This window comes from Triplophysa dalaica, chromosome 20 (assembly GCF_015846415.1).
Source record: "Triplophysa dalaica isolate WHDGS20190420 chromosome 20, ASM1584641v1, whole genome shotgun sequence".
In the NCBI taxonomy this organism is placed as follows: domain Eukaryota; kingdom Metazoa; phylum Chordata; class Actinopteri; order Cypriniformes; family Nemacheilidae; genus Triplophysa; species Triplophysa dalaica.
This window is the reverse complement of record NC_079561.1, coordinates 17,016,971-17,029,502: the sequence shown is the minus strand read 5'-3', so window position 1 is coordinate 17,029,502 and position 12,532 is coordinate 17,016,971. Positions and strand designations below refer to the sequence as shown.

The 12,532-nt window shown below is 35.4% G+C and overlaps 2 protein-coding genes and 1 pseudogene across 2 annotated transcripts; all 3 read right to left on the bottom strand.

Moving 5' to 3' along the window:
* Positions 1-3,299: 3,299 nt before the first annotated feature.
* Positions 3,300-4,877, bottom strand: LOC130409457 (C-C chemokine receptor type 8-like; annotated as a pseudogene).
* A 1,498-nt stretch (positions 4,878-6,375) lies between these two features.
* Positions 6,376-8,189, bottom strand: LOC130409456 (chemokine XC receptor 1-like). Its single transcript, XM_056733446.1, has 2 exons — positions 8,071-8,189; positions 6,376-7,404 (listed from the first exon to the last, which is right to left on the bottom strand). Exon 2 carries the CDS (start codon positions 7,341-7,343, stop codon positions 6,396-6,398), a length of 948 nt encoding a protein of 315 aa, XP_056589424.1. The 5' UTR covers positions 7,344-7,404; positions 8,071-8,189; the 3' UTR covers positions 6,376-6,395.
* A 2,272-nt stretch (positions 8,190-10,461) lies between these two features.
* Positions 10,462-12,204, bottom strand: xcr1a.1 (chemokine (C motif) receptor 1a, duplicate 1). The gene is made up of 2 exons (XM_056733471.1): positions 12,072-12,204; positions 10,462-11,969 (listed from the first exon to the last, which is right to left on the bottom strand). The coding sequence occupies exon 2, from the start codon at positions 11,894-11,896 to the stop codon at positions 10,895-10,897; it is 1,002 nt and encodes a 333-aa protein (XP_056589449.1). The 5' UTR covers positions 11,897-11,969; positions 12,072-12,204; the 3' UTR covers positions 10,462-10,894.
* Positions 12,205-12,532: the final 328 nt, after the last annotated feature.

Below are 12,532 nucleotides of genomic sequence, written 5' to 3'. Positions count from 1 at the left end.
CCATATATGGCCTCATTTTACTGTAGCATTTGGGAGAAATGCTCATTTCTCAACTTTAAATCCCTATAGAAACTTCATTTCTTATAAGTTTAAAAAAAGGATGGTCCATTCCTGTAGGGGGAGTCCCACACTATATACACACCATATATGGCCTCATTTTACTGTAGCATTTGGGAGAAATTGTCATTTTTCAACTTTAAATCCCTATAGAAACTTCATTTCTTATAAGTTTCACCACAGGATGGTCTCTTCCTGTAGGGGGCGTCCCACACTATATACACACCATATATGGCCTCATTTTACTGTAGCATTTGGGAGAAATGCTCATTTCTCAACTTTAAATCCCTATAGAAACTTCATTTCTTATAAGTTTAAAAAAAGGATGGTCCATTCCTGTAGGGGGAGTCCCACACTATATACACACCATATATGGCCTCATTTTACTGTAGCATTTGGGAGAAATTGTCATTTTTCAACTTTAAATCCCTATAGAAACTTCATTTCTTATAAGTTTCACCACAGGATGGTCTCTTCCTGTAGGGGGCGTCCCACACTATATACACACCATATATGGCCTCATTTTACTGTAGCATTTGGGAGAAATGCTCATTTTTCAACTTTAAATCCCTATAGAAACTTCATTTGTAATAAGTTTCAAAAAAGGGTGGTCTCTTCCTGTAGGGGGCATTCCACACACCCTAATAATCATGATGTCATTGAAGAATCGTTTTGTCTATATCGTTCCACGAAGAACCTTTAACATCTGAATTACCTTTTTGTTTCATGGTTTGTGTTGTAAGGAGGAGAAATTAAAAAATATATATATTGAAAGGGGTTTAAATCTTTTTTTAATTAATGTTAACGTCATACTTAATGTTAATGTAAGTGCTATACTATACTACATGTATAATTTATTACAATTGTTTTTACTTTAAAGGGTATTTACTTATAATTTCACCAATTTCGTCATTAAAATGTTATAATTGTTTGTGTTGTTAGAACATTTAGACATCAAACATACACAAATCATACAAAAGCAAAGCAGATTTGAATGTTACTTTTATAAAAATATGTATTTAGGTCCACTCAAAAAATTATATGGTGTGTATATAGTGTGGGACTCCCCCTACAGGAATGGACCATCCTTTTTTTAAACTTATAAGAAATGAAGTTTCTATAGGGATTTAAAGTTGAGAAATGAGCATTTCTCCCAAATGCTACAGTAAAATGAGGCCATATATGGTGTGTATATAGTGTGGGACTCCCCCTACAGGAAGAGACTATCCTATTTTGAAACTTATTAGAAATGAAGTTTCTATAGGGATTTAAAGTTGAGAAATGAGCATTTCTCCCAAATGCTACAGTAAAATGAGGCCATATATGGTGTGTATATAGTGTGGGACTCCCCCTACAGGAATGGACCATCCTTTTTTTAAACTTATAAGAAATGAAGTTTCTATAGGGATTTAAAGTTGAGAAATGAGCATTTCTCCCAAATGCTACAGTAAAATGAGGCCATATATGGTGTGTATATAGTGTGGGACTCCCCCTACAGGAATGGACCATCCTTTTTTTAAACTTATAAGAAATGAAGTTTCTATAGGCATTTAAAGTTGAAGAATGACAATTTCTCCCATATGCTACAGTAAAATGAGGCCATATATGGTGTGTATATAGTGTGGGACGCCCCCTACAGGAAGAGACCATCCGTTTGTGAAACTTATTAGAAATCGTGAATTAAAACCACTAAACTTGTTTTGATCAAATAAAAATCATGGTTAATTGTCGTAGGAGTATAGATATTAGACAAATAATTGAATTGGATAAACTGATTTATTTGCAGGACAATGGTCAATAATAATAGGCTAGTTTTAGACGGAGACATTGTTTTTACAATTAAGTAGGCCTACTTTAGTCTACATATAATGCAAACATTCCGAAAAAAATATATACATTTCTACAAAAACGACATATTCTAAACGTAAAAGACAACACAGACGATCCGCATTTAAATAAAGCTTTAAAAGCGGTGTTTCTGGAAATTACCGTAGTTTACTAAGTATGCGCGCAAAATTAATCTATACTGCGGCTGGCTTGACCGTCTATTTTCAAACTGCGGCTGGCTTGACCGCGGTAAAAACACAAAGCGGCTGCGGAAACCTGTCGGAGAACACCAGATATTTCTCAGTTTTGTTCCGTTGCGCCCTCCTCAGTACCACTGAGCACTGATCCATGCCTTACTCCGGCATCTGCATCAGCTTCAAGCACCGCGGTTTCTACGCCAACAGACATCCGAACAACGTTTGGCGCCACCGCAACACTAAGAGCCGAGGTACTGTGGTCTCTGCATACTGTAACAAAGCACCAGTCCTATAACGCTAACGACTCTGTCGGGGACATTTTTCGAACTATGTTTAACCGATCTGTACAGTAAAAACCCAATGTTCAGGTTATTGTCATGCAGTGTACATTCCTCATGTTACTGCTGTGCAGTTTTTTTTTGTTGGCTGTCAATTTTCTGCCTAACGATTAGTCAGTCTTTGCACTATGTTTTGCAATTTATTGTTCGTTCACGCTTTCAATATGTCAATAAACAATGTGTGTTAATGATCGTAATTGGTGGTATTGTTTGCTGTTTGCAAATTTGTTGGTATGTGTAATCAGGTAAGATGTTATGGGAAGGAGGCGGGAACCGGCGAACATTCAACAATTTAAAAAAAATAAACAAACAAATACAAAAATGAAAGTATAAGCCAGCAGCCCCTCGCGGACGACTGCTGACCACCCCAAACTGAAACAGCGTCGTCGCTCCACCTTTTATGCTTCCGCTCCTCTGTGAGCTGAACTGGTCTCGCGCCGTTCTCTCATGTCCCTCGACCTCAGTATGAAATTGGTCTTAAATTTCATTCTGCATGGTATTAAAAAGGTCTTAAAAAGTCTTAAATCTAACTCTCAGAAACCTGCAGATACCCTGATATCACTTAGTATGAATACCAAGTATCCTAGAAAGGAAACGGTACATTAACAGATTGATCTTGTGAACAACAGGTGTTTTATTATGTTTTTGTTGTCGTCTGTGTAATTAATGGTCAGTTTTGTCACAAGACATCATGCAATTGGTTTCAACTGCATAAACTAAACTAAATTTACAGAAAATTGCACGGTGTGTGTTGGGAAACATTTGGTGAGGGTTTTGCATCAAGCACAACGCTTTTGATAAGACATCAGGGGTTGAAGACTGCTGGTTTATTTTCAAGCTCTTTTGACAAATAGTAGTCATACATTAGACAGCTCTGTGGACCACTGCAAAATCTACAGACCAAGATGATCTCTATTGCATGTACAGTTGATGAAAAGCAATAAAAAAGTTGTTTAGGAACAAATAAAAGTGCCTGACCTTATGTGCTTACAAAAAAATATCTCTAAGAAATGTTTTGGGTTAGTAGAAGAAGTTTCTTTTAACTGAGCGCTGGATTTGCTTTCTTGAATTTTAACACAATGCTTTATTCAGGAGTGCCCTAAATTATTCTGAAATTTTACAGATTTTTTCTGTTATTTGTCAGTATTTTTTAATGTAATGTTTTTTATTAAATATGGCAAAATAACAGAAAAGACTGCTCATTTACAAAATGTATTTTCCGTTATTTACAGTTTGTTTTTGGGTCAATGACAAATAAGAAAATGTCAGGTGGTGCGACCATATATTAATTTAAAATAATATACATTTAATGTATTTAGCACTGAGTATTTTTCCCCTCATATATAAGAAATTTAACATAAAATCATGCCAAAATATTATATTAAGAATTTTATTGAGAAAATTAACATTTTTTTCTCAGTTTTGTTCTCTGTTTGTATGTTCGGACGGTCGCACCACCTGACATTTTTGGTCTTTCAAACACCAAAACTCAAAAAATCTATTGAATTTCAATAAAATGAAAAGGGTTTCTTATAAAGGACATATTGTAGATCCATTTGATATATGACATGTATTTATTCAAATTCTTTTTAGGAAAATAATGAATTTGGACACAAAAAATACATGTCACGTCATTGACCCTTTTACGGAATATTTCAGTTCTTCCAATTTACAGATTTTTTTACAGTGAACATTCGGCTTGCATAAAACACGTAGTCAAGATTAATTGAATTATTTCAGTTTTCTGTAATGAAATCAATTTCCATCACAGTGTTATATGGAGAACAGAATATGAGTAAATCGTCCTGTGTCGCTTGTATTTTGTGTCTGTGGGATTGTATGAAACAATCTGATGTGGCAAAATCCTATAATGCAAAACATTTTTTACATAAAAATTACATGTTTACATGAATACTGTTATATTCATAGTAGAGGTCTATCTGACATGACTTCATTGTGGAGCAAGCCTGGAAGTGCAATAACTGCGCTCAAGATCCATACGATGATGATGGAAGCGATTGAACAGCCTCTGCGTCTCTTTCAGTCCGAAAGAGGATGAACCACTGCCATGTAACGCTGAACGGTGATTAAAGTTAAGAAAAACATGCTGCTATAAAATCCAGTGTAGAACACAAACTTCACCGCTTTGCAGCCGACGTCTCCAAACATCCAACCCCAGATGTAGTAGGAGGCCCAGAATGGAAGTCCAAATGTGAAGAGCAGATCTGACAGAACTAAGTTAAGAAACAGGACGTTGGTCAAGTTTCTCAGCTTCTCATATAGCACAAGAATGACCAGAACCAGCACGTTACCAACACAACTGAGCACAAAAGACTGAAAAAGAGTGAAATAATAATGGAGCCGATCTTCAACACCTCATCTTTATCACACAGCTCGTCTGGAAAATACAGGGTGGTGTTTGCTGCCATCTCAATCATGATGTACTCTTTTTTTCTTCTGACTTGAGGATGAGAAACTAATTTCTATTTCTGCTTTTCTTTATGATGTCCTTTCTTATTAAATACATGTTTACAGGTTTTATTATGAATGCGAAATGAGTCATTTTTAAAGCAATTGTATTAGTCTTTTTTTCAATCTTAGGTATTACACTCAATATACTGAAGGTAATACCATAAAATAGCACTTCATTGTGCATTAGCGTCAATGAATATAACTTTAGATCGTTTTTAATGTTACAGTATTTTCAAGAAAATGAATGCTTTAGAAGTATTGCTCATTGCTGGCTTATGTTGAGTAATGTATGTTAACAAATAAAACCTATAAAAAGTATATTGTAAATTATTGTATCTTTATTTTGTATAACTATTTAAATCCCTTATATTTTACTAAGTAAGCTATTAGATAGTTTAAGTATTGAACAGTTGTCTAGTTGAAAAATATTCTTATTTGAATTCAGATTTTTTTCCTTTAATGAAACACTTTGGCACACCTGTATGTCTGTCTTGGTCTGAGTGTTTGTATTATTATTGCAAGGTTACCACGCTTACACCAGGCATTCCTCTTTTGCTAACACACATTCAAATAAATACGAAATGAAAGTGTCACTTTCACAATCAAGGGATTGTGGTTGTTCCTGAATACATTTAAAGTTAGTGGCCAGTTAATATTCTTCAACAATCGTCTGTTAAGTAATGGGGATCATAATATTATTTTTATTTAAAACGTTGCAGATGTTTCGCTTGAAAGGCAAATTGGTATCTTTTAACACCTGTTTTTCTGTTTATATAGGCAATTGATGTCATGCATCCGTCCACAAAGACCACACAGAAAGACATTTGTCACGTGAAAGTAAAAGTCACTTTCCAGTCAAATGGAGCTCACTTGCATTTTCTGCTGCAACATAACAGCATAGCTTGAATATTCCATGTAGAGGCATGTGGTTTATATTACAGTTAATGTATAGTAGACGGGAATTGCTCTCGATTGCGCTTGTTTGAGTGCTGCTTCACCAAATCAATTGTCTCAACCCAATGGTTGGGTTAAATTAACCTAGAAGTGTCTGAACTTGAAACTTCCTTGCTGTTTTTAGAGTGTTTGAAACAAAACTGTAATATTCTGAATAACAAGGTGTACGCAATTGTGTAAATTTTACATTTGTTAAGCTCCAGTGTGTCAATTTAAGCGGCATCTAGGGGTGGGCTTGAGAATTGCAACCAACGGCTCACTCCACACCTCCCTTTCAAGGCACTACGGTGGCTGACACATTACAAAGATGGCGTCAAATTTTCACTTCTTTGCTCAAGGAGATAACGTATTTACGAAATTTTAATATAATAAAAACATAATTTCTTCAGGTCTTTATGCACCTATGAATGAAGTTATGTATATTACTTAGCATTTTTGTCAAAAGATCATCCACAAAACTACACAAATTACAGTAATTTTATATATGCACATATTCATATTTCTGTATGGGTTTATGCGTACAGTGATACGTTAAGGACGTGTTGTTCAGCTACTTATGAAAATTTCTCTTCAGAATTTCTCTTGAATGATTCTGAATCTTACCATCTAAAAAAATATAAAACGCCGGGTTCATGCAACAGTGTGAGAAAGCTAACAGTCTGCAAACATAAAACGCATACTCGAGGTTTATGCTTACGTTACAGTCTGTAAACGGGTATAAACCAAGATCAGTCAAAGATCTTAGGAACATTACAATGTGGTACGGAGCCCAACCGATAAAAAACACAGACGAAATATAGAATATCAGTCTAACGGTCTTGTGTTTGCTATTGGTCTGAAGTTTGATCATCATCTGACGCATTTTCATATAGCTAAAGCCCATGATGAGAAATGCAATGAAGAAAATGCCATTTTGAAGATAAACGATGCAAAGCTTCACTTGAATGCTGTCGTATTCACAATATGTGTTTTTTGGTGATTCTTGTATAACTTTGCTTCGATGTGACCCTAACAGTGCGCCCGCTCCGCTCAGCATCCATACGATGATGATGAGAGCGATTGAGCAGCCTCTGCATCTCTCCCAGTCCGAGAGAGGAGAATGAACCACTGCCATGTAGCGCTGAACGGTCATTAGAGTTAAGAACAACACGCTGCTATAAAATCCAGCGTAGAACACAAACTTCACCGCTTTGCAGCCGACGTCTCCAAACGTCCAACCCCAGATGTAGTAAGAGGCCCAGAATGGAAGTCCAAAAGTGAAGAGCAGATCTGACACAGCTAAATTAAGAATGAGGACGTTGGTGAGGGATCTGAGGCTCTCGTAAAACACCAGCACGATGAGAACCAGAATGTTACCGATAGAACTCAGCACGACCACTAGTGTGAAAAAGATGGGTATGAGAATAGATCCGACCTTCAGCACATCTTCTTTATTGCAGATCTGGTCTTCATAATCGGGATCATATTCATAAGCACCAGATGCATTCTCATCAGTCATGATGTTTGAATTGGTTCACTCTGACTAGTTCAGATTCTAGATGACATCCTTAAGATGTTACCTAAGGGAAAAATAGGGACGCTTTGTTAAACACTTTACGTGTCCAACTTTTTTAAACAACAAATATCCCGGTAACACTTTAGATTAATGTTCCCCTTCATAAAGCATTTATAAATGGGTTCATTATTGATAAATAAGTAATTTATATATGCATTATAAAGCAGTTATAACTCCATATATAAAAAGGGTGATTCTAACGAAATACCTGCCATATAGTGATCCATTTCAACTCACTTAATAAAATTATTAATTATTTATTTATTTGACTCGAAAGCAGTTTCATTATTACCTTGATGTTGTTTACAAAATAGGCTGCCATACGGGAGACCAACCAAAAAAAAACCAACCCCCCCTCTCCAGTCTGACAGCCTAATAAATAATGCAAATAAATAATAAATTGCAAATAAATAATGAATTAATTAATTTATTAAGCATATATAACACGTGAGTTAAAAATGTGAGTTAAAAATGGCTTTTTGTTTGGCAGGTATGTCCTTAAATCCTTAATATTTATCCAGTTATAACTGCTTTATAATGCATTTGTAAATTACTTATTAATTATTAATGAACACATTTACAAATGCTTTATAAAGGGAACCTTCATGTAAAGTGATACCAATATCACAAACAATATTAGTGAAATTGAATAATTGGTATAGATTTTTACCTTCAAGGGCAGCCAAACCCAACCTCCAGCATAACATTAGTTGAGTAATAACATTTTTGTCAGGCATGTTGTATTCTTTTAATGAGAAAAGATAAGAACAGCACGTCTATGTGTGAGCGATGTATGAGTGTTTATGATGGAAAGTAGGTGACATGCATCCTCTGCCCGCAACCTCAGCGTCTCATCTTTTCATTTCGCACGCACAGAGGAAACTCAAGTGGGGCTTTGTTACCTCTTTGAGACAAACAGCTGCTTCTCCTTCACAGACATTTGTCATGACAATGATAATTCATTCAACAAAACAGAATCTCTGTTCTCCTGGACAGAAATTAGATTAGATGGAAAGAGAATGGAGACATTGAATTGAGTCTCCTGTATGCTTTCTGCTGAGCAAAAGACCCCAGTGGTCTCAATTCTTTAATATTATGAAAAATCAAGAATTTTGACAAAACAGTGTTGATCAAATATGCGATATTTAGTTGTTATTGTTTAATGATAACTGTTTTTGGATGCTACTTGTTGGCTAAATTTGATTTAAACATTTAACCTTTGCCCCTCATTCTCTCTCATTTCTGCATGATTGTTTGCAGACACTTGTGGTTTGCTTGTGGTTGGTTGCTTTATATTTCATTGTAACAGTGTCTTTTTGTGTAAGTGGGTGGATTTTAAAAGGAAGAATTAACAATAATACACAGCTATGATGTACAGTAACTGTCGGTGTTCAACATGTCCTTTATCAAAGGACATGTTGAAATATTTATGTTCGCAGAATGGTTTTCTTAGTATGCTGTTAGTACATACAGATCATTTTGGTGCAGGTAAGCTAAATAAGGTATATGGATAAAGAAGACTGTTGGTGTTTTTGTTATTTTAGTTAATTTGTGTTAATAATGTGGGCATACATTTATAGAGTGTTTGTATGTATTCCTTTTCAATGCTGTAAGAATGATTTCCACCATAAAGAAAAACATCAAGTTTCTGTTGAAAAAAATGGAAAGTCATTTTCAAACGCAAAGATGTAATAATGGAATCCATGAACTTTTGAGAAGATTTAATATGACAACATTTGAGAATACACTGTTTTTTTATTACAAACTTGTTTTTTAATCTGGTCGATCTGCTCTTGCAACAATTGCGTTTACATGCACAAAATAATCGTATATATATATATAAAAATCTAATCATTAAACTGGCTACGAAGAAAACCCCTTTTAGATGGAAAACGGTAAAATCGGTCAGAAGCTGTATTTTTATATCTCTCTCATGTCCGCAGTACCTGCAAATGCAACAATAGTTTTTAATTTTGCCGTTTCCACATCAACTACATGATTCAAGAGCAGAATTGTATGAGTTCTTTTACTATTACTTCCATTTAGGACTTTTAATGTTGTGCTGTCAGACATGCGCACATAAACAAAAATGAGAGAAAACCGGTTAAGGCGTCTTTAACATGCAGGCTTTATATCTCAATAAATTGCCCTCATATTAATAATTACTTTAATGAATATAATGATTTACATTCTGTTATTATTTCATAATGTTTAATGGACAACAGTACTGAGGAGCAAATAGTAAGGTTACCTGCCACTATTTATTAGTAAATTGCATCTAACTACTATTTCTACTTAATCCAAAGGTTTCACTCGCGGAAACACACAAAGACTCAAACGGTGTTTTTAACCACTTCATTTGTTTATTCCCTGTCTCACAGGGATGAGACACGGCAGCAGCCCCCTTCTTTTTATCACAGAGTGGAAAATTGTCTTTGACACTGGTGACATGGTTCAATACATTAACATAAACATTACATAACTCCCCGATTCCGCAAACACATAATTAATAAAATCATTAAAAAACAAAAACTTAAAAAGTCATTCGATTTAAAAAGATTACTGCCATCGGGACAAATTATTTTTGTATACATTTCTGCTGGCCAAAGGAACTTTAAGTCTGCGTCTAACATGGGAGCATTTAAAGGTTAGAATGAAGAGGATGGATGTGATCTTTAAAATTGCAATTACAGTATTTTCCATAGAACTGTGAAATCAACACTGAATTGACTGTTGCTAATGTCCCATTATCTTATTTACATTTAGCCATTTAGCAGACGCTTTTATCCAAAGCGACTTACAAGTTGGGTTAGCTTTGGAAACAAATGGGTCAAACATTAGGTAGTAGCGCATTGCAATAGTCCAATCTGGACAGAACAAGAGCCTGGACTACCTGTGTAGCATGCTCGGATATGAAAGTTATTTGCTTGGTTTATAATTTGTGATACTTTGTTTTTCTGTTTGACTGTTAGATTACCATACCATGAGACAATATTATGTAAGGATACTTTCAATCAAGGATCTGTATACCATAGACAGGGTGCGTGTACTGATTTTGTACCTCAGTGTCTTCATCTTTTCATTTAAGAAGCAGATAGGTTTGTAAGTTCAGCTTTTATTGTTTAAAGATCTTAAAAATAAAAAATCTGTCATCATTTACTCAGCTCACCCTTTCACTCATTCCAAACATGTATGACTTTCTTCTTTAGAACACAAAAGAAGATATTTTGAGAAATGCTTCATTATGGGTAATTCACGCTGATGATTCAACAAACATGCAAATATAAATAAACACTGGAGATGTCCATCATGTATACAGAAATAACATATGATGAACAAACTCACAACACTTTTTAAAAATTGGATGTGTTTTTCTTATTTGTGTTGATACTTTCATTTGTTATGCTTGATCAAAAAAACGTTCTATTCTGTACATTATATTCTACAACTGGCAGTTGATCCATCACATTCTGTGATAGTACTTGAGTTTTGTGTTAGTACATTGAACCCAGAGAATGATTTTTTGCTGATTTGCTTGGACCGAAAACCAAGTTTTTTTTTTGTTGAAAAATTCTCTGCAGAATATTCTTTAAATGATTCCTGAACTTCACACCGACAAACACGTAGAACACAGGGTTCAGACAACAGTGTGAGAAAGCTAACAGTCTACAAGCAAAAAATGCATACTCAAGCTTAATGCTGACTTCACATATTGTGAACTGGGAGAAACCAAGATCTGTCAATGATCTGAGGAACATGACAATGTTGTATGGAGCCCAACCAATAAAAAACACCAATGAAATGCAAAGTATAAGTCTAACGGTCTTGTGTCTCTTATTTGTTCGTGCTTTGGTAATGATTTGAAGCATTCTAGTATAGCAAAAGCCCATGATGAGAAATGTTATGAAGAAAAAAGCATTTTGAAGATAATTGATGGCAAGTTTTATTGGAACACTGTCGTATTCACAGTAAATATTTTGAGGTGTTTCCTCTATAACTTTACTTCGAAGTGTTCCTAGCAGTGCCGCTCCTGCACTCAGAATCCAGATGATGAAGATGGGAGCGATTGAAAATCCTCTGCATCTCTCCCAGTCCGAGAGAGGATGAACCACTGCCATGTAGCGTTGAATGGTCATTAGTGTTAAGAACAACACGCTGCTATAAAATCCCGCGTAGAACACAAACTTCACCGCTTTGCAGCCGACGTCTCCAAACGTCCAACCCCAGATGTAGTAAGAGGCCCAGAATGGAAGTCCAAAAGTGAATAGCAGATCTGACACAGCTAAATTAAGAATGAGGATGTTGGTGAGGGATCTGAGGCTCTCGTAAAACACCAGGACGATGAGAACCAGAACGTTACCAATACAACTCAGCACGACCACTAGTATGAAAAAGATGGGTATGAGAATGGATCCGACCTTCAGGACATGTTCTTTATTGCAGATCTCGTCTTCATAAACAGGAACATAATCATAAGTAACATTCAGTTCATTCATGATATAGCGAAGTCAAACCAGCTCAGGTTTTCTGTGATCTTAAGATGACGTGTGAGTACCATTAATACATGAACTATATTTTGTTTTAAGGGAAAAGAGAAAATTGAAATCAATCACTTGAAGTTTAGTAACCTATTAAAATGTTAGATGCTAAAAAGTAAATGTTTGTTCTTACCTGATTGCCTTACTTTGTGCTGTTAGTAAGACTGTAAGCGGATTTTAAAACCAAAGACTGACAAGAAATGTTTAAAATAAGAGAGAAGACTGTAGCTTTTAAAGAAGAATGTTTAGCAGAATAATTTTGGGGCGCGTTCAAGAGCTTTATATATTCGTTCACTTCCTTTTTATGAGTTAAAGGAATTGAAAGATTGCACGTCAATAGAGGTTATTTTTAATGTTTCCGTGTAGCCTGACAGGTGTGTTACAGAGGCTGGATAGTGTGAAACAAGTTACACAGCCAGTGCCACCACAACAATCGACTGGGCTGAGGACAGTGAGCCTGGTTGATGGCCCTGAACATAATTTTGACAGTTAACTTATATAATTGTACATTTTTATAAAAGCAATATATGCCCATTTTAGGAGTGGCTAAAACCCCTGAGAGACAGCATGAAATCCAACTTTATCTTTTATGGA

Excerpts from the sequence above, each read along its gene's own strand:
- LOC130409456 (XM_056733446.1), bottom strand. The coding sequence starts at position 7,343 with ATGACTGATGAGAATGCATCTGGTGCTTATGAATATGATCCCGATTAT.
- xcr1a.1 (XM_056733471.1), bottom strand. The coding sequence starts at position 11,896 with ATGAATGAACTGAATGTTACTTATGATTATGTTCCTGTTTATGAAGAC.